General features: G+C 48.4%; 1 protein-coding gene across 1 annotated transcript in view; it reads left to right on the top strand.

Moving 5' to 3' along the window:
• DNAH14 (dynein axonemal heavy chain 14) overlaps positions 1–22,153 on the top strand; it is a 530,612-nt gene that overhangs the window by 442,898 nt on the left and 65,561 nt on the right. Inside the window, 5 exon segments of the mRNA XM_065589985.1 lie at positions 566–810; positions 1,658–2,103; positions 2,527–2,725; positions 5,136–5,342; positions 8,535–8,638. Of these exon segments, the coding sequence (XP_065446057.1) occupies positions 566–810; positions 1,658–2,103; positions 2,527–2,725; positions 5,136–5,342; positions 8,535–8,638 (1,201 nt within the window).

Genomic DNA, 22,153 nt, shown 5'->3' with positions numbered 1-22,153 from the left:
TTTCCATTTACCTCAGTCTGGCTGTGGGACAACTCCCATTCCTGCTCCTATTTAACAGGGATAAAGCTGGGGCTAGGGTGGGAGAGGAGAAATCGCTGATTTTCTGAAAAAAATTAGAGCATCGCTGAGGCTGTTCTGACTTATAGTGGGAGTCAAACCAACTCCCAGACAGGATCAAGAGGACATAAAAGTGATGTATAGCCATCTTTGCTGTCACCCCACTCCTTCCCTTTTGGTTCTGCAAGGGTCTAGCCCAATACTCAATTTATTTTAAAGTGTTCTTAGTGTTGCTGAAATATGCCAGATTGAAAGCGCTAGACAAGAAACATTTGATACTCAAATTCTATTGTGATGAATGCCCTCATAATATATTTCTTTAGATAGATTTTCATTCACAGAACAGGTAAAGCATGGTCAAAGAAAGCGCTGCCTTCTTTTACCTCACCTTGCCAATGTGCTTCATCCCTAACCTGAAGTTCAAATTAAAAGAAAACGTATGAGTAAAATATGTTGATATGTGCATTACTACTTATTCCTTTAACACTTAAAATGCTTTGTGTTTCAGATTATACATAACGACGCAAAAAGCCAATCCCCATTTTCTTCCTGCAGTTTGTAACATGGTCACAATGATCAACTTCACTGTAACATTCCAAGGTTTGCAGGACCAACTGTTGTCCACTGTAGTAATTCATGAAACACCCCAGTTAGAGCAACAACGTTGTGAGTTATTGGAGAGTATCTCTGCTGACCAAATCACACTCCGAGAACTGGAACAAAAGTCACTTAAACTGCTCCAGAAAACAGAAGGTAAGCAAAAATGTTACAGAAATTGAGGACATACTGTGCATCTGTTTGAGGAAAGTATAGAACAAAATTGCTTACTATGCTCTACAGCAGGGGTCGGCAACGTTCGGCACACGGCTCGCCAGGGTAAGCACCCTGGCGGGCCGGGCCAGTTTTATTTACCTGCTGACGCGGCAGTTCGGCCGATCGCGGCCCCCACTGGCCGCGGTTCGCTGTCCCGGGCCAATGGGGGTGGCGAGAAGTGGCGCGGGCGAGCGATGTGCTGGCCGCGGCTTCTCGCTGCCCCCTTTGGCCCGGGACGGCGAACCGTGGCCAGTAGGGGCCGCGATCGGCCGAACCTGCCGCGTCAGCAGGTAAATAAAACTGGCCCAGCCCGCCAGGGTGCTTACCCTGGCGAGCCGCGTGCAGAACGTTGCCGAGCCCTGTTCTACAGTATTGTGATAGTGAACATGGATAATTTCTTAATGTGCATTGCAAACAATAAATTTCTGCTTCAGTTTCTTCTGTTAATTCTTATGTGTGAAATTATCAGGTAACTTTATTTCTGTGCATTTATTTTCATTACAGTTTATATAACGTATGAAGATAAATATAAATGATACAGCAAGACAATAAATTCCATATAAAAATAAATAATGGGAAGTACAATATTAACATCAGTTAGATTTAGTGTGAAACTTTGTTTTTGTTTTTTTGGTTTTTTTTAAACTAAATGTATGACTACAGGGACAGTTTATGAAATAACCTCCATAAAATACAGCCTGGCTTATTTTTTAAAAATGTGTTCATTTGTCTGCTGCATTCTAGTTCACAACTTCTCAATTTGAATAAAACCTATTTTACATTTTAGGGCACATATTAGATGACCAGGACCTCATTGACAACTTACAAAGAACAAAAGTTACTTCAAAAGAGATTTTTGAACGTGTTGAAGCATCAGCAAAAACAGAGGCCACAATTGAAAAAACACGTAAAAACTATCTCCCTATTGCGACTCGAGGTGCTGTGCTCTACTTTGTAGTGGCAGATCTTATTAAGATCAACTATATGTATCAGTTTTCATTGGAGTGGTTCCATAAAATCTTTGTAGAATCTATGGATTTTGTGAATAAACTGCAAAGTCAAATTTCTCTGTCAGATTCGACTTCTTCTGTTTGTGGAACAGTACGAGCCCTTAGCAGGCAGAGAAAAAGGCATTTCACCCAAGAGCACTGGGAAGAATGTGAGAATGAGACAGACAGCTTTAACAGGCATCTTAAAGATGTAATTGACATGTTGACAAATAATGTTTATAAGGTGAGGTATCACCAAAATACAGTATAGTTACTTACACATAAATCTTCTTAATTACTATAAAAAGCTTTGTGTCTGAAGCTATGTCTACACTATGAGCTATGGGTGTGATTCTCTTGCTTATGGACGCATACTGCTATCACGAGTATAAATAGCAGTGTACCCGCAATAGCTTGGGAAGCCGCAGTGGAACCACGGCTCAGTTGTGCTGAATATGACCCCCTCTGTACGTACCCATATGTACTCAGCATTGCCTCTACCAGTGCTACTGTGGCTACACTGCTATTTATACTCACGCTAGTAGTATTCAAGCAGGAGAATCACACCCCTAGTCTGTAGAGTAGACGTTGCCTTAAATATCTGCTTTGTGTGTTTTCTAAGTATATTACACTATTAGTATTGACACACATCTTTCCCCCTCAACAGACAGTTTCTTCTGCCCTCTTCACTGAAAACCAACTCTGCTTCTCTTTCCTACTCTGCACTAAGATCATGCAGAATAACTGTGGTGAAAATCAGGCCCAAGACAAACTTGGATTCCTACCTGTGAATGAGTGGAACTTCTTCCTGTACTCCAGCATGTTGGCAAATATTATGGATACACAATCAGAGTTAGAAAATTATGGTAAATAAAGCTCCTGTCCTTCAGTTATACGTATACAACCCCACTGAAATTAAAGGGGCCTCATGAATGTAACTAAGAGCAGAATTAGGTACCTTTAAAGAAACACAGACAAGGTAATAAACATATATATTTAAATGTCTTCTTGCCTCTGCTGCCAATAATACTTTCTTCTCTGTTACAGTGAAATCACTGGAATTTCTCTGGTTTTACATCATATAACTGAGAATAGAGTTTGGCCCTTATAATAGTAGAACTGAAAAGTTTGAAAAATCTCATCAAATGTTCAATAGAGAGCCTGTTGTTGTTATTGTTTTGTTTTTGCTGCTTGAACTGGGTTTGACTGTAAATCTTGACTAATCTGCTTATATCCAATTTCACTTTCTCATTCTCATGTGCTGCCATAATTCTGTTGTGTGTTAGATTGCAAATATTTCAGGGAAGTATTTAAATACAAAAAACATACTTGCATTTTTGTAAACCATGAAAATATTTAATTAACACGATTTTTGTAAAATGCAAGCCTTTTATGTTTAATGTAAAACCTAAAATTTGGGCCTGGACTCCATGACACAGTGCCGTTGTAGCAACAATTCTTCTTTGAGTAGTGTTCCTATGGGTTCTCCACTTCTGGGGCACATGTGCCCCATATGCCTTTGATCAGAGATTTTCAGTAGTAGTGTCCATTCAGCCTGAGCATGCACTCCAGACATCCTCATACCTTGTATCAAGGTATGAGGATGTCTGTAGAGCTGTGTGGCCAAACTGTCTTCAGTTCCTTCTCAGTTGCCCTTCAGCCTGAGGCAGAGCATTGAGCATGCCCACTTCACTTTAGGCACAGTTAAGTATAGTTATTCTTTTATTTCTTTAGTTTAGTCTAGTTCATAGTATTTAGTTTTTGTGGTTCTGTTGTTTGTTGTTTTCCCCCTTTCTTTTTTCCCACTTCAAGGGTTATTCTGTACATTGGCATTTTTTTGATATGCCGGGATCCTTAGGTTTTAAATGTCCCTCTTGCCGGGAAGCTATCCTAGTCCATGATGAGCCTCTTTCCACAGATTAAAGAACCCACCGCAATATGGGATTTGAACTTTTTTCTCAATTCCCTTATGAAATGTTTCTTTAGGAGCCATTAGCTACATTCTCTTTACTTCACCTATCCATTGAAACAGCATTCTTGGTGGCCGAACCTTCTGCCTTCAAGGAACAGAGAAATGGGGGCATTAATGGCAGATTCTTCCTTTACAGAGTTTTTTAAGGGAAAGGTTTTGTTATGACTACATCCCAAATTTCTACCTCAAGTGTCTTCTGAATTTAATATTAGTCATGTCATTCATCTCTCAGTTGTTTTCCAAAAGCCATATCAGACCAGGAAGGAAGCTACCTTCCATACCTTGGATATCAGTAGGGCATTACCTTTCTATCTAGAGAGAACCAATCCATTTAGAAAGTCTCCAAGACTGTTTCTATCCAAGGAATCTGCAGTCTCTGCCCAAGAGGACCTCTGGATGATTTATTTCATGTTACAATCTATCAACATCCAATCTCCTTCTAGGATGCTAGCTCATTCTACAAAGTCTCAATCTACTTCCGTGGCATTTCTCAAAAATGTTCCAGTTGCTGAAATTTGCAAAGCTGCAACTTAGACTTCACTACATATTTTTTCTAAACAATGTACTTTGGTTCATGCCTATAACTCAGATGCTGCAGTTGGTAGTGCAGTTCTGTCCTTCAATATTAGACTTAACTCTGAAGCTCCCTCCTCTTTCCAGGAATAATGCTCAGAAGTAACCTGAAGTGGAGTATTCATAGAGACACTACTCAAAGAAGAAGAAGAGGTTACTTTGTGCAGTAAAAGGAATTCTTTGGGATGCGTCTTTTTATAGGTGCTCCACTCCCCAGCCTCCTTCCCCTCTGCCTCAGCGTTTCCTTTCGCAGAATTTTGTGGTAGAGAAGGAACAGAGAGTGGTTCACCTGCACAGCTCTATGTATCTTTAGTATTGGGCACAGGGATGTCTGGAACACATCCATGGGCCGAATGGGCACTGCTACCAAAAATCTCCAATCAAAGGCAAATGGGGTGCATGTGCACCTGAAATGGAGCACCCATAGGGGAACACATCTCAAAGAACTCCAGATACTGCACAGAATAAGTACCCTCTCATTCGAATGAAACAGCATTAACATTGGTAGAATAGAGTAATGGTAATGTAACAATGCTGTTTTAACATCCAAAAAGCATAAACAGTAATCTTTCTACATAGTCTCCTTTATATTATCAATTTATGATCAAACTTAAGTTAACAGACCATAGTTACTTTTTTTGCATCAATTAATTTTACTCGTATGATATGTGGATGAAAATCTAAGAAGCAAAGGATTAATGTATTCTAATCCTATAATTCTTGTTGCTTAGGTTCATATATGTTTAATAAAACTCCTCATCTCTGGATTACTGAATCTATGTGGAAGGAATGTCAGTACATGAGCACTCACATGCAACCTTTCAATCTCTTGTGTGACTCCCTTGCATCAAATTCCCAACAATGGAGTTCTTTCCTAAACAGTGGTAACTTATATTATTTACTTAGCACACGTTACAGACCAGCATCGTCACAACAAGGTACAAGCTTGTAATTTTCCTTTATTTTGTTTAAAACTTTAAGTAATCTTAGGTAAGGAGTCATGTATCCTCAGCTGTGCCTGGTAAATCTATATGCAGTGTTGTAGCTGTCAGTACCAGGGTATTAGAGAAAAAAGGTGGGTGAGGTAATATCTTTTATTGGACCAACTTCTGTTGATGAGAGAGTGAAGCTTTCAATCTTACACAGAGCTCCCAGCCCTGAAGAAGAGCTCTGTATAAACTCAAAAGCTTGTCTCTTTCACCAATAGAAGTTGGTCTGATAAAAGATACTACCTCACCCAAGGCCGGTGCAACCATTTAGGTAAACTAGGCGGCCGCCTAGTGGTTGGGGGCGCCTAAAAGCCCGCTCAGGCGAGGAGGTGGAGGTGAGCTGGGGCAGGGCAGGGGGGCGCGGGGAGGGCCGCCCACAGTAACGGGGGGGACGCACAGGGAACCGCTCCCTGCTCCAGATCACCTCCACTCTGCCTCCTCCGCTGAGCACACAGTCCCCGCTCTAATTCTCCTCCGGGGGGGGCGGGCTTCCCAGGTGGGGGGCTGGGTTAGCTGCCGTGGGGGGGCGGGGTTAGCTGGGGGTGGGGCGCAAGGAGGAAGTTTCGCCTAGGACGTGAAACTTCCTTGCACTGGGCCTGACCTCACCCAACTCGTCTGTCTCTCTAATATCCTGGTACTGACACAGCTACAACAACACTGCATATAGATTTGCTAGGCACCTCTACCGCCTAATAAAGCTGTATGTCAATCAGGAGGTTTGTGGTGACTTTATAAACCAGAAAAGTAACGTTTATAAGGCTCTGATTCAGCAAGATACTTCAGGCTTGTGTACACACACAAGTTGTACCACTTTGATTGTACCAATATAGATAGTGGTACAACCTTTGATAGGGTTATTGGCCTAGTGCAGTGGTCCCCAAACTTTTCATGGACAAGCCCTCCCTTACACCTGTCTGTGCCCCTGCAAGCCAGAGCCAGGAGTGGGGCCACAGCTCCCCACGGGGGATGGGTGTTGACAGGAGTAAGGGATCCAAGGCTAGGGCTGCAGCTGAGGGTGGATCTGGAGCCAGGAACGGAGCTGCAGCCAGGGCCTGAGGCTGGGGACAGGGCTAAGGCTGGGGCTGTGAGAAGCTGTGGCTGGAGGCCAAGGCTGGGGATGGGTCTGAGGGCAGGGGCAGGAGCAGAAGCTGCGGCTGGGCCGCAGTCAGGGGCTAAGGCTGGGGCTGGGAGCAAAGCCACAGCCAAGATCAGGGTGCCAGGGCTGCGGCAGAGCTGGGGGCGGAGCAAGACTGTGTGGCGTTCCCTCCCCATTCCCTGTGGGGGCTAGCCTTGGCCCCACTGCTTCCCCCCAAACATTCTAGGGGGTTTGTCCCACAGTTTGGGGACCACTGGCCTAGGGGATGGGAGGGAAGCTGTCGACATGATATATCTTTAATAATGTCAGTTCCACATGACATTCTCATAAGAAAACTAAGGAAATGTGGTCTAGATGACATTACTTATAAGGTGAGTCAAAACTGGTTGAAAGAATATTCTCAAAGAGTAGTTATCAATGGTTCACTGTCTAATTAGAAAGACATATCTTGTGGGGCTCTGAAGGGATCTATCCTGGGTCTAGCACAGGGGTTGGCAACCTTTCAGAAGTGGTGTGCCGAGTCTTCATTTATTCACACTAATTTAAAGTTTTGCGTGCCAGTAATACATTTTAATGTTTTTAGAAGATCTCTTTCTATAAGTCTATAATATATAACTGAACTATTGTATGTAAAGTAAATAAGGTTTTTAAAATGTTTAAGAAACTTCATTTAAAATCAAATTAAAATGCCGAGCCCCCTGGACCGGTGGCCAGGACCCGGGCAGTGTGAGTGCCACTGAAAATCAGCTCACGTGCCGCCTTCGGCACACATGCCATAGGTTGCCTACCCCTGGTCTAGCACTATTCAATATTTTCAATAATGATTTAGTTAATCAAGTGAGAGTATGCTTATAAAATATGTGGATGACACCAAGCAGGGGGAGTAGCAAACAGGTGGAGAGCAGGATTAGAATGCAAAATGACCTTGACAAATTGAAGAATTGGTCTGAACTCAACAAGACTACATTCAAGAAAGACAAGTTCAAAGTACTTCACTTAGGAAGAAAAAAATCAAATGCACAACTACAAAATAAGGAATAACTGAAGAGGCAGTAGTACCACTAAACAGGGTGTGGGGGTTATAGTGCATCACACATTGAATATAAGCCAACAATGTGATCCAGTTGCAAAAAAGGCTAATATCATTTTGGGATTTACTAATAGGAGTGTCCTATGTATGACATGGGAGGTAATTCTCCCACTCTTCTTAGCACTGGTGAGGCCTCAATTGGAGCACTGCGTCCAGTTCTGGGCATCTAGGAAAGATGTGAATAAATTGGAGAGAGCTCAGAGGAGAGCAACAAAAACTATAAAAGTTTAGAAATCCTGACCTATGAGGAAAGGTTTAAAAAAATGGGCATGTGTAGTCTTGAGAAAGGATGACTGAGGATGGCACCTGATAACAATCTTTAAATATGCTAATTATTGTTATAGGAAGGAGTGTGATCAATTGTCCCCCATGTCCACTGAAAGTAGGACAAGAAGTAATTGGCTTAATCTGCAGCAAGGAAGATTTAGGTTAGATATTAGAAAAATCTTCCTAACTATCAGGAGAGTTAAGCATAAAATAAGCTTCCAAGAGAGGTTGCAGAATCCCTATCATTGGAGGTTTTTAAGAACCGGTTTGATAAACACCTGGCAGGAATGGTCCTGCCGCAGCACAGGGGCCTGGACTAGATGGCCATGATTCTGTGATAACCACCTCCCACCCCACATCAGACGGGACGCAATTATACCACTATAAAGGTATTCTATCCTGATAGAGCTATTCCTGTATGGGAAGGGGAATAAGCTATACTGATATATGGCATCTTTATACCTGTATAATTGGGATTTGTTACAGTATTATTCAGATGGTGCCATTCTTGAAACTGATTCAAATCTTATGTTTAGCTTTTAAAAGGTAAAAAAAAAGATATCTAAAGTCTTTGATCAATGGCTACTTTTGGTGAGGTACTAACTGGAAAAGATAGTTAGGCAGCTAGTGCTAGTCTTTTTTATTACTGTTGTATATTTGTAACTCTGGTTTTATGATTCTATAACAGATACAGACCTGCAATCAGATGCACTGAAAAAAAGAATTGGGCTTGATAGTGCCGTGGTAGACTTTCATTGGGAGAATCTTTCGTCATTTCAAAGAATTATATTGGTAAGAAAAGAAAATGATGAGGGAATATTCTTTTACCAAAAATTTTAGACACTGTTGACCACTTAGCTAGATATAGATTTGAGAGGACTTTACAGCTCCTACATTCCACAATATTTGTCAGTGATGTATTGTTGAAGACACAGAAAATAAGTTCTGCAAAACTCCTGTAAGAAAATAAAGGGGGCAGGTTTCATAGAAAGCTATTTATAATGCAATTAAATTGTGTTTTTTTCTGAATGAATACATTACTGTTCATTTTGTGAAATAAAAAGAATTATACAGAGGCCCAAATTCTCATTTGCATTCAGGTTGCTTTGCACCGTACCACAAGTACAAAGCAATCTGAAAATGAGCATAGTAGAGTCTCATATCACCCCTCTGTCTGCAGTCAAAATAGGAGATGTGTCTGGGAGTTTCCTGGAGCACAGCGATCCCCAGCTACCATAAATAGCCCCTGGTGGCTATCTGCAGCCTGAATAAGTTAAAACAGACTTCAACCGGCCTCACTTCAATAGGCCTCACTTAGACCAGAGCACTCTTAGGTCCACGGTTCACCTTAAATCAGGAGAACACAGAAGTGGTTTACAGCCGTCTTTGCATCACCTCACTTGAGTTACGTTGTGTGCTTCTTGACTGCAACCCTAGATCTGGGCTAGACCATCTTTAATCATGCCTGGATTAAAGAATTTTGGGACCATGTGCACTATGGAAATTGGGGCATCCACATCTTCCATAAACTAGACAACAAAGCAACCCAACCGCATATATACCCCACCCCACACAAATCCCTGAATGCCACCGTCTCCCCACCCCACACACAGACCCTCAAATGCTCCTCTCACCCCACATGTGCCCCAACAACCTCCGACGGTCCTTTATCCACTTATCCTGGCAGTTCCCACACACATCCCATCAGCCCTGACATACATCCCTCTCACTCACACTTCAGTTCCACTAGACATAGACCCCAACATCCCTCACTCATCCCCAACATCCCAGATCCCAACTGCCACCACACATCCTCCACAGCCCCCACAACTCACCTTAGCCCACCATCTTTCACTAGTCTTTAACCCCTCACCATGTAGCCCTCCAAAACGCCCCTCTCACCCCATAGCCCATCACCCACCACTCCCAGGACCTTCTTAGCCACTCACCAGCTCAGTAGTCTGCTTTTGTCCCAGGCTATGTTGGCTTCTCCCAATCCCACCCACCCAGCTCTGCTCACTTCCATTGCCCACCCTGCACTCACAGGGCCCGGTGCTGCTCAGGTTTGGTTCAGCCACTTCTCTGTCATGACAGAGGGGTAGCCAGGCCAAACTTGAGTGAGAGGTGTTGCAACCTGGTGCACAGGGTTGCAGCACCGCTCAGGTTTGGTGTGGCCATCCTTCCATCTGACAGCAGGACAGCCAGGCCAAATTTGAGTGAGTGGCATTGTGACCCAGTGCACAGGGTTACAGTGCTGCAGAGTTTCCTTTGTTTTTCCCAGTTGTCAGCAACCCGCTGAGATGGGGGTCCTGTGGAAGTGAAATGAGTGCACATTGGTTAATCTGGCCCTCTCTTCAATTTCCAGTTTTATTAATTTTAAGGATTTCATAGACTCGTAGGACTCGAAAGGACCTCAAGAGGTCATCTAGTCCAGTCCCCTGCACTCATGGTAGGACTAAGTATTACCTAGACCCTCCTGGCAGGTGTTTGTTTAATCTCCTCTTAAAAATCTCCAATGATGGAGATTCCATAACCCCCTAGGCAATTTATTCCAGTGCTTAACCATCCTGACAGTTATGAAGTTTTTCCTAATGTTCAAGCTAAACCTCCCTGGCTGCAATTTAAGCCCATTGCTTCTTGTCCTATTCTCACAGATTAAGGAGAACAGTTTTTCTCCCTCCTGCTTGTAACAACTTGTTATGTACTTGAAAACTGTTACCATGTCCCCTCTATCTTCTCTTCTTCAGACTAAGCAAACCCAATTTTTTCAATCTTCCCTCATAGGTCATTTTTCTAGACCTTTAATAAATTTTGTTGCTCTTCTCTGGACTTTCTCCAATTTGTCCACATCTTTCCTGAAATGTGGTGTAATCAGCATGGAGTAGAGCAGAAGAATCACTTCTTGTGTCTTGCTTACAACACTCCTGCTGACATATCCCATTTGCCTGATTTAAATCCTGCAGCAATACTCCATTCTCTCACACACAAACACACTGCCTCCCCTTATACCCATGTCAATATACACATACACAAGAGCCAATCATCCAATCCATTGTTCACTTACTGTCTCCTAAACACACCTACAGACGCTCCCCGACTTACACAAGCATTCTGTTCCAGAACGCCTTGCGTAAGTTGAATTTTGCGTAAGTCGGGAATGTATACCAGACAATTACGCAAAAAAAAAAGCTTACGGGACTTGCGGAACTTTTTCCGTAAGTGCGGATTTGCATAAGTTGGGTTTGCGTAACCTGGGGAGAGTCTGTATTAATGTTGTTGTGCCCCTTTCCTTCGATAGTCAGTTATCTCTTTTTCCAAGGCTTAAGCCCCTTTCCTTTTTACCAAGACTTTCATAGAACTTTCTTTGTATTTAGGATTCTTCTGAGAGTGATTGTCCACACAGATTCCACTCTAGGTGCACATGTGCCCCATGCATGTGAGATCAGATTCTTTTTGAATAGCAGTGTCCACTGGTGCTGTACCTGTACACTGGGAGCCCTCATGACTACCATAGCTCAGGGTGCTGTTTAGACTAGCTACCCCAGACAGAACCGTTCCATTTATCGAGGAGGCCTATTGCTTCTCCAGAGCACAGATGTTCTCCTCTGAAGGATTGTGTACATATACATTCCACTGTAAGAAACAAGGTATCTCTGAAATCTGTTCACCTTCCAGGGGTAAGGAACACAATTGTGGATTTCCTCCAAAAGGATTTCATAGACCAGCATAAGTGCCCAATGAGGAAGGATATTCTTCTCCGGATCTTCTACCAGTGGAAACATCTGATAATAAATTTATTTCTGGCTAATCTGAACAACAATTGCAAGAGTGTTTGCTCCAGGGTGAGCCACAGCCCCAGTTCCATTACAGATGCCTTCCTTCTCCCTGGGTCCACTCATCTCCTATTTGCATTCCCTCCAGTTCTTCTCATCCCAAAAATACTCCGAAAACTGAAAAGGCACAAGGCAACATTAATTCTAGTGGCATTGGCTTGGCCAAGCAGTATTGGTTCACACACCTACATCAGCTCTCCATCCAGTCACTGATAATCTTGCCCCGAGTCAAGGATCTTCTCTCTCAGAACCAGGGCAAGTTTCAGCTTCCCAACCTCCAATCTCTCCACCTCATTGCATGGATGATCTCTGGTTGCGTACTCACAAGAGAGTGTGTCCAAGACAGCTTGGTGAGCATCAGAAAAGAATCTATTAGAGCCACATATGCAGCAAAGTGGAAGAGGTTTTTGATCTGAGCGCAATTTCAACAGTTACTGCTCCATCACACAGAGGTTAGACATATACCAGACTGCCTTCTGCATCTGAAATCATCTGGCCTTTCAAACAGTTCTGATCACTTCGCTTCCATATCTGCAGTACACTCACCAGTAGGTGGGTTTTCTATTTTCTCTTACTTTTTGGTTTCCAGATCTAGTCAATGTCTTCCTTCCCATGTCTGATCCAATAACATGAAGGGATCTTAACCTAGTTCTGTACAGGCTAATGGTTCCCCCTTTGATCTTCTGGCAACAACTTCACTATCTCTGTTATCTATAAAGACTGTGTTTTTGTTGGCAATCACCTTCACAAGGAGAGTTTCAGAACTTCAAGCTCTCCTAGCTGACCCTCCTTTCAATGTCTTCCATAAAGATGCAGTGAAAAGCAATCTGCGTCCATACTATGGAGTGTAGCTACATACAGCAAAAAAGGTTCCGAGAGCAGGGAAAGGCTGCAGTGGGGAAAACTTCCCCCTACCCAGAGCCTTTCCCTGCTGCTGGAGCAGCAGCAGGACATTACACTGCTAAAAATATCAGTCTAGACATGGGATGCACTTCTTGGGCATGTAGAGAGCCATGAGGTTCTCGTGTGTCTTTACTCACCTAAGCAGTGCCTCACCATCTACACTGCTATTTATACCTGTGCTAGCAGGGGTGAAAGTAACTTAAAGGACTTACCAGTACTCCGGAGTCCTTAGGAGGGGGCGCGGCCTCAACTAGAAGACGCGTGGCCTCTACTGGAAGAGGCGGAGACTTTAAATCCCCAGGCACTTTAAATCAGGATTAAAGGGCCTGGGGCTGGGCTGTGGTAGCAGCAGCTGGGAGCCCAGGCCCTTTAAATCACCCCCGGAGCTACCAGCTGCAGAGGCGTCTGGGAGCCCCGGGGGTGACTTAAAGGGCCCGGGGCTCCAGCTGCTGCTACCGCAGCAGAGCCCCGGGCACTTTAAATCACCATCGGAGGGGGGCCCGGCCTCTGGCAGAGCTTTAAAGGGCCCAGGGCTCTGCTGAAGTAGCGGCAGCTGGGAGCTCCTGGCCCTTTAAATCACTGTCAGAGCCCCTGGCTACCGCTGCCACCCCAGGGCTCCAGCAGCGGGGCTCGGGTGGCGATTTAAAGGGCCCCAGAGGGTAGCGGCGTGGGAGCCCTGAGCCCTTTAAATCACCACCTGAGCCGCGCTGCTGGAGCCCTGGGGTAGCAGTGGCTGCCAGGGGCTTGGGCGGTGATTTAAAGGGCCCGGGGCTCCTGCTGCCACTACCACCCCGGGCCCTTAAAATTGTCCCTGGAGCCCTGCTGCCGGAGCCCTGGAGTAGCGGTGGCGGTGCTCTGGCAGCAAGTTAAAGGGCCTGGGGCAGTAGCGCCGCCTGAGCCACGCTGCCACTACCCCAGGGCTCCGTCAGGCTCCAGGGATGATTTAAAGGGTCTGGGGCAGTAGCGGCTTCCAGAGCCCCGGACCCTTTAAATCGTCCCCGGAACCCTGCTGCCGGAGCCCTGTGGAGGCGGCGGCAGGGCTCCAACGGCTATTTTAAGGGCCGAGGCGGTAGCAGCTGCCGCAGCCCCAGATCCTTTAAATAGCCGCCTGAGCCCTGCCACTGCTACCCCAGGGCTCCGGGGACAATTTAAAGGGCCCGGGGCAGTAGCTGCGGCAGGCGCCCCAGGCCCTTTAAATCGCCGCCCACGCCGTTTCCCCAGGGCTCTGGCAGCAGGGCTCTGGTGGCAATTTAAAGGGCCTGGAGCTCCAGTCTTTTCTGGGAGCCCCAGGCCCTTTAAATTGCGGCCAGGGAAAGCTGATCTGCCCCACTATGGCGCACCGGCTCTTTCATCTCTGTGTGCTAGGGAACCATGCAGTGTCTGTACTCTACACACTGCCATAAGTGTAGACATAGCCTTAGGCTACTCCCAAGGTTTATGCCAAAAATAGTGTCAACTTTGCACCTGAATCAAACTGTCCATCTTCCAGTGTGTTTACCAAAACCCCACACTTTCAAAGTTTAAAGATTCCATACCTTAGATGTTCCCAACGTTCTGGCGTTCTATTTGGACCACACTAGGTCCTTCAGAGCTCTTTTAAGCTTTTTGTAGCCTATGCCAACATAATCAAGGGCCAACCCATATCAGCTCAGAGAATTTCACATTGGATTCCTAACTACGTTAAACTCTACTATGATATTGCTAAAGTCTCTCCTCCCCTGAGAATAACATCTCACACTACCAGTGCTTAGTCCATTTCATCAGCTTTTCTGAGTAACATCCCAATAACAGATATCTGCAAAGCAGCAATGTGATTCTCTGCACATACCTTTTCCAGACATTATGCTATCACTCAAGCCTCTTGTAACAATGCAAAATTTTGAAGTTGGTGTTACAGTATCTGTTCAGATGATCCTAAGTCCTAGCACCTGTAAGGGAACTGCTGATGAGTCATCTGCAGTGGAATGTATACGTGCACAATCACTCAAAGGAGAAAAAACAGTACTTACCCATACAATAACTGTTGTTTTTCAAGATGTGTTGTGCACATATACATTCCACAATTCTTCCTCCTTCCCTGCTACTTCAGACACTAGATACACAGCAGTGCAAAGGACCAGAGAGGGAGGCAATAGACACCCCTTTTATGCCCTTAGCTTGGCACAAGAGGACAGCAGGGTTGCATGCGCTGCCTAGTGGTACTTCTGGCAAAAATCACAGACTCAAGTGTGTTGGGCACCCATACACTTGCAATGGAATGTATATGTGCACAACACAGCTTGAAGAACAACAGCTACTTTTCAGGTATGTAACTGTTCTTCTTCGAGTGCTTGCTCATATCCATTCCATTAGGGTGTGCGCGCGCTGCGTGCACGATCGTCGGAGAATTTTCTACCCTAGCAACACCGGCGGGTCGGCTGTGGAGCCCCCTAGAGTGGCGCCTTCATGGCGCTGAATATATACCCCAGCCGACCCGGTGCCCCCTCAGTTCCTTCTTACCGCCCCTGACGGTCGTTGGAACTGTGGAGCGCGGCGTAGCTGTTCTCCACTCTCCCTAGCTTATTCAGTTATTCACAGTTATAGTTATAGTTCTAGTTGTTTATAGTTAAATAGTTGGTTATTCACTTTGTTAATAGTTGTTATATAGTTAAAGGGGATTAAGGGGGTTGTCTCCCCCTTTTTCCCCCGGCCGCGTGGCCGGGCTCATGCCCAAGGCTCCCGGCTTCAAACAGTGCGCCTCCTGCGCTAAGCCTATGCCAACGAGTGACCCGCACGACTCGTGTCTGAAGTGCCTGGGAGAGTCCCATCAAACAGATAAGTGCAAGATCTGTACGGCCTTCAGACCGAGGACCAAGAAGGAGCGGGACTTTCGGCTCCGGAAACTCCTTATGGAGGCGGCACTTAGCCCGGACGCTCCATCGGCGCGTCAGGCCCCGGCACCTAGCACCTCGGTGCGCAGTGCCCCGGCAGCACCGACCATTCCGACCACGTCGGACAAGCCTCCACGGCACCGGACCTCGTCGGCACCGCACTCACAGCAAGTGCCTCGGCGCCGTTCATTATCCCCGGGACATAAAAAATCCCATAAGACGGGGACCTCCGTGCCGAAGACGCCGGCTCCCCCGGTGCCGGGGGTAGAGCCGCGTCCGCCTGTGGAGCACCGAAAACAGGTGACTCCAGCACCGTCGACTCCGGCTCCGAGGCCGTTGAGTCCGGTGCAGACAGGGTCACCACCGCGACCGGCGGTGATACAGTGCCTCCCGTCGACCCCAGAGACCTTCGCGACGGCGAGAGACTTGATCGCTCTCACGGAGCCGGCACCGCCCCAACCACCGGGACTGTCGGCACCGTTGACTCGTCCGGTCCAATCTAGGGGGAAACCTGCCTTGATGCGCCCTCCATCGCAGGGGCTGGAACCACGGCACCGGTCCAGGTCCCGAAGCAGGTCCCCACGCCGCTCGCAGTCCCGGCGCCGGATATCACCTCGGCACCGGTCGTACTCGCGGCCAAGATCATCGTCGCGGCACCGCTCTACGTCTCGGCACCGCTATGATCGTCGGCACCGATCGACATCGAGACGTAGTTCTCGGCACTGATACGATCGACGCTCGACGTCGAGAGGCCGCTCCCGGCACCGGGTCTACTCCAGGTCATCGTCCAGGTCCAGATCCGACTCCCGGCACCGGCGCGGTCATCGGCACCGATCGCGATCTCGGCACCGATCGCCGGCACCGCGTAGAGATAGAACATCTCCAGACCGGCACCGTGCGGCACCGTATCCCACGGGATTCGTCTCGGCGCAGTCGACACCGCCATGGCCATCGAGATCGGTGTCTCGCTCCTCTGAGGACATATCGAGATCGGCATACCCCCCTCAGGGGCAAGCCGAGGAGCAAGATATAGGCCATTGGCAGGAGGTAGCAGAGGACCCTGCTCATGGCCCATCTCACTGGTCTTTCTGGACCCCGTGGGCGTACCATCAGGCGCAAGGGGCTCCAATAACCTCAACCTCTCGCTCGGGTCACTCTGATAGAAGGGCCCCAGAGTCCACCATCTCTCGCCCTCCTCCAGGGGGCATGGAGGCTTCCGTGTCCGCACCACCTGACGTCCTGGACCCAAGGGCAGGTGATGCTCCGGCCCAGGAACAGGGAGACCAGGACCCTCCCTTGGATCCCTTACCACCGGAGGCATCTTCCTCTTCCTCTCCGGATGAGGCAGTGGCGGGCACGTTGTGCACAGGTCCACCCCCAATAGATCTTCGGGCTCATCAGGACCTCTTACGTAGGGTGGCCCGTAATATGGACCTACAGGCGGAGGAGATAGTGGAGGTGCAGGACCCCATTGTAAATATCCTCGCGGCGGATGCCCCATCAAGAGTGGCGTTGCCCCTGATCCGCACGATCCAGGCTAACGCCACTACGATATGGCAAACTCCTGCCTCTATCCCAGGGCCGGCTTTAGGCCAATTCCACCAATTCCCCCGAATCGGGCCCCGCGCCTAAGAGGGCCCCGCGCCCAGTGGCAGGGCCGCCAGGGGGGAGGGGAGAAAGAAGTGGCCAAGAATCCCTTCCCTGGCTAGAGGTTCCTTTTTAATTTTTACTCACCTGGTGGCGCTCCGGGTCTTCGGCGGCACTTCAGAAGCGGGTCCTTCACTCGCTCCGGGTCTTCGGCAGCAGGTCCTTCAGTGCTGCCGAAGACCCAGAGCGAGTGAAGGACCCACCGCCGAAGACTAGGAACGCCGCCCGGTGAGTACAAGCCCCACGTGTTTTTTTTACGTGTTTTTTTTTTTAGTCATCCCTGCCGGGGCCCCGTCGAAACTGTTCGAATCGGGCCCCGCACTTCCTAAAGCCGGCCCTGCTCTATCCCACCCACAGCCAGAGGGGTAGAGAGAAAGTACTTTGTCCCCTCAAAGGACTATGAGTACCTGTATACTCACCCACAGCCGTGTTCACTGGTGGTGTCATCAGTGAATGCAAGGGAGCGCCACGGTCAACAGGCCGCAGCGCCCAAATCGAAGGAGGCTAAGCGCCTCGATTTGTTTGGCCGTAAAGTTTATTCAGCCGGAGGGCTGCAACTTAGAGCGGCTAACCAGCAGGCGCTCTTGAGCCGTTATGGTTTTAACTCCTGGAACTCTATGGGGAAGTTCAAGGAGTTGATTCCCCAAGAGTCCAGGGAAGAGTTCGGGGCCCTAGTTGAGGAAGGTAAGAAGGTGGCTCGGACTTCCTTACAGGCCTCACTAGATATAGCGGACTCGGCTGCGAGAACCCTAGCATCAGGTATCGCTATGCGAAGGACCTCCTGGCTCCAAGTTTCGGGTTTGCCCCCTGAGTTGCAACAAACCCTGCAGGATTTGCCCTTTGAAGGACAGGGGTTGTTCTCGGAGAAGACGGACTCTCGCCTGCAGAGCCTCAAGGACTCCAGGACAATCATGCGCTCCCTGGGGATGCATGTTGCGGGTCCTCAGCGCAGGCCATTTAGGCCTCAGCCTCAGCGCTTCTACCCCCCCCCCCCCCACCTCGTCAGAGACAGGACTCTGCCCGGAGGCGGGGGCGAGGTGGTAGAAGAAGGTGGACCGGCCCTCAACCTGGTCAGAACCAAGGGCCACCAAGGCCACCCGCAGGCCCCAGGCAGAACTTTTGAAGGTGCGGTCGAGGACGGCGCCCCAGTCATCCCCCAGGATCCAGCCCCCTCCTTTCGGGATCGCCTCTCCCACTTCCACCGTGTTTGGTCCCTTATAACTTCGGACCGTTGGGTCCTTCGCACGGTGGAGAGGGGATACGCTATCCAGTTTTCTTCAATCCCCCCCTCCCACCCCCCTTCCCCGTCCCTCTTCAGGGACCCTTCTCACGAGCAACTTCTTATACAGGAGGTTTCCACGCTCCTTGCTATGGGGGCCATAGAGGAGGTTCCAGTAGAGTTAAGGGGCAGGGGATTTTATTCCCGTTACTTCCTGATCCCCAAGTCCAAAGGAGGTCTGCGACCCATCTTGGACTTGCGCAGACTCAACAAATTCGTAGTAAAGTTGAAGTTCCGCATGGTCTCTTTGGGGGCCATTATCCCTTCCCTCGATCCTGGAGACTGGTTCGCCGCCCTCGACATGAAAGACGCATACTTTCATATCGCAATTTACCCGCCTCACAGACGCTTCCTGCGATTCGTGGTAAGCAAAGTGCACTATCAATTTGCAGTCCTTCCCTTCGGCCTATCCTCGGCCCCAAGAGTGTTCACGAAATGTATGGCTGTCGTGGCAGCGTACCTTCGTCGGCAAGGGATACAGGTGTTCCCGTATCTAGACGACTGGCTGGTACGCGGTCGCACCAAAGAGCAAGTTCGAGCTCACGTCCACATAATAGTGCACACATTCAACGAGTTGGGCATCCTACTCAACAAGGACAAATCCACTCTAGAACCTACCCAGAGAATAGAATTCATCGGCGCAGTCCTAGACTCCAGACGTGCACAAGCCATCCTGCCAGACAACCGCTTTTGTACCATCACGAGCCTTATTCAAGGGCTCAGGGCCTTCCCAACTACCACGGTGAGGTCGTGCCTCACCCTGCTGGGTCACATGGCTTCCTGCACGTACGTAACCAGGCATGCCAGACTTCAGCTTCGCCCACTCCAGACCTGGGTGTCATCGATACACCGCCCACATCGGGACAGCCTGAACATGGTGGTCACGGTCCCGAACTCGGTCCTGACCTCCCTCACCTGGTGGCTAGATCACAATGTGGTTTGCGAGGGGATGCCATTTCACGCCCCACAACCCTCTCTGCACCTGGTCACAGACGCTTCATCTCTGGGTTGGGGCGCCCATCTCAACGAACACCATACCCAGGGCCTGTGGACTGCACCCCAGCTAGCCCTGCACATCAATGTTCGGGAACTGATGGCGGTGCACCTGGCGTGCCAGGCATTTCTCAATCTCCTACGTGGCCGCTGTGTGTTAGTTCTCATCGACAACACCACGGCCATGTTTTACATCAACAAGCAAGGAGGAGCACGTTCGTCAATTCTATGCCAAGAGGCCATTCGCCTGTGGGACTTCTGCATCGCCCACTCAATCCATCTCACGGCATCGTTCCTCCCTGGAGTCCAGAACACTTTAGCGGACCGACTCAGCAGGTCCTTTCAGACGCACGAGTGGTCTATCCGTCCGGACATCATACATTCCGTCTTCCAAAAGTGGGGGTTTCCCCAGATAGACCTGTTTGCTTCTCGAGACAACAGGAAATGCCACGTGTTCTGCTCCCTGCAAGGTCGAGCTCCGGGCTCCCTCTCGGATGCATTTCTCCTTCCCTGGAAAGACCACCTGTTTTATGCCTTCCCTCCGTTTCCTCTGGTCCACAAGGTACTGCTCAAATTGCGCAGAGACCAGGCACAGGTAATTCTGGTCGCTCCAGCGTGGCCGAGACAACATTGGTACACCACACTGTTGGAACTCTCGGTTCAGACACCGATCCCGCTTCCATTATGTCCAGATCTCATCTCTCAGGACCACGGCCGGCTGTGTCACCCCGACCTGCAATCGCTCCACCTCACGGCGTGGTTGCTCCATGGTTCACCCAGGCAGAGCAACAATGCTCGCACTCGGTCCAACAGATTCTGCTGAGCAGTAGGAAGCCTTCAACACGGACCACATACTTGGCCAAGTGGAAGCGGTTCTCCTGTTGGTGCGAACAACGAGCCACGTCCCCGTTACAGGCACCTATTCCTCTCATATTGGAATATCTCCTCTCCCTAAAACAGCAAGGGTTGGCGATATCCTCAATTAGAGTTCACCTGGCCGCTATATCAGCCTTTCACCCAGGAGAACTCGCGTCCTCGGTATTCTCTAACCCGATGGTCGTTAGATTCCTCAAGGGCTTAGACCGGATGTACCCACAACAACGTCAGCCCGTTCCGACGTGGGACCTCAACCTGGTTCTCTCCAAGCTCACAGGTCCTCCATTCGAGCCACTGGCCACCTGTTCACTTTTGTACCTATCCTGGAAGACAGCCTTCCTCATAGCCATCACCTCAGCAAGGCGCGTTTCTGAACTCAGGGCGCTTACATCCGAGCCCCCTTACACAGTTTTCCATAAGGATAAAGTGCAGCTTCGTCCACATCCTGCCTTTCTCCCTAAGGTGGTTTCTCCATTTCATATCAACCAGGATATATTTCTCCCGGTCTTTCATCCTAAACCACATGCTACTCGCCAGGATCAACGTTTGCATTCTCTGGACGTACGCAGGGCCCTGGCTTTCTATATTGACCGCACAAGGCACTTTAGAAAGACGACGCAACTCTTCGTTGCAGTGGCCGACTGAATGAAAGGCTCACCGGTCTCCTCACAACGCCTATCCTCCTGGATTACGTCTTGCATCCGGACTTGCTATGACCTGGCAGGTGTCTCAGCACCGCACCTCACCGCTCACTCCACGAGGGCCCAAGCTTCCTCGACGGCTTTCCTGGCGCAAGTTCCGATCCAGGACATTTGTAGAGCTGCGGTTTGGTCATCAGTCCACACATTTACAGCTCACTATGCACTAGTGCAGCAGTCCAGGGACGATGCTGCATTCGGATCAGCGGTTTTGCACACAGCAATGTCTCACTCCGACCCCACCACCTAAGTTGGGCTTGGGAGTCACCTAATTGGAATGGATATGAGCAAGCACTCGAAGAAGAAAAGACGGTTACTCACCGTTGTAACTGTTGTTCTTCGAGATGTGTTGCTCATATCCATTCCAAACCCGCCCCCCGTCCCCACTGTCGGAGTAGCCGGCAAGAAGGAACTGAGGGGGCGCCGGGTCGGCTGGGGTATATATTCAGCGCCATGAAGGCGCCACTCTAGGGGGCTCCACAGCCGACCCGCCGGTGTTGCTAGGGTAGAAAATTCTCCGACGATCGTGCACGCAGCGCGCGCACACCCTAATGGAATGGATATGAGCAACACATCTCGAAGAACAACAGTTACAACGGTGAGTAACCGTCTTTTTTTTTTCTCACTGATTCATCTTCTCTCCCCACCACTTCCCAGACCACTGGGAATCAAGAAGGACACAGGGCAGGGACCCACAAAGAATATCCATCTTTGTACCCCCCATGTGCCATCCACCTCAGTATGCTTAACAACCTATCAGTTGTGGCCTTACTGATCTCCATGGGATATGAACCTTTATACTACAAATCCCACTTCTACTGTGACTAGATAGAAGTCTCCCTCTCTGAAGAAGCAGATTCAACCTCCTCCAGTTCATCTACTGCAACATCAGATTCTGGAAGATGAGGACATTGAGAATGTAGATGACAACTCCCCAGACCAACAACACCCTCTCCCTCAATGGGTGTCTTCTTCATTGCTTGAGGAAGCAGTTAATCCACTTCTTTGTGATTCATTTTTCTAGTTATTTTCATAAAGAAACAGACAATGAAATGTAAAAAAAGATAAATGACTTATAACTTTTATATGTTTCTGAATACTGCACGCTTCATGGGATTTGCAACAGACTTATGCAGTTACACAGTTTTACAACTTATTAAAGCTGCAAAACCAGACAATACAAAATCAAACCATGCTACATAGACATT

Source organism: Chrysemys picta, chromosome 3, assembly GCF_011386835.1.
Source record: "Chrysemys picta bellii isolate R12L10 chromosome 3, ASM1138683v2, whole genome shotgun sequence".
Lineage (NCBI taxonomy): Eukaryota > Metazoa > Chordata > Testudines > Emydidae > Chrysemys > Chrysemys picta.
The sequence above is the reverse complement of the archived record's forward strand: the minus strand, read 5'-3'. Positions and strand labels throughout refer to the sequence as shown.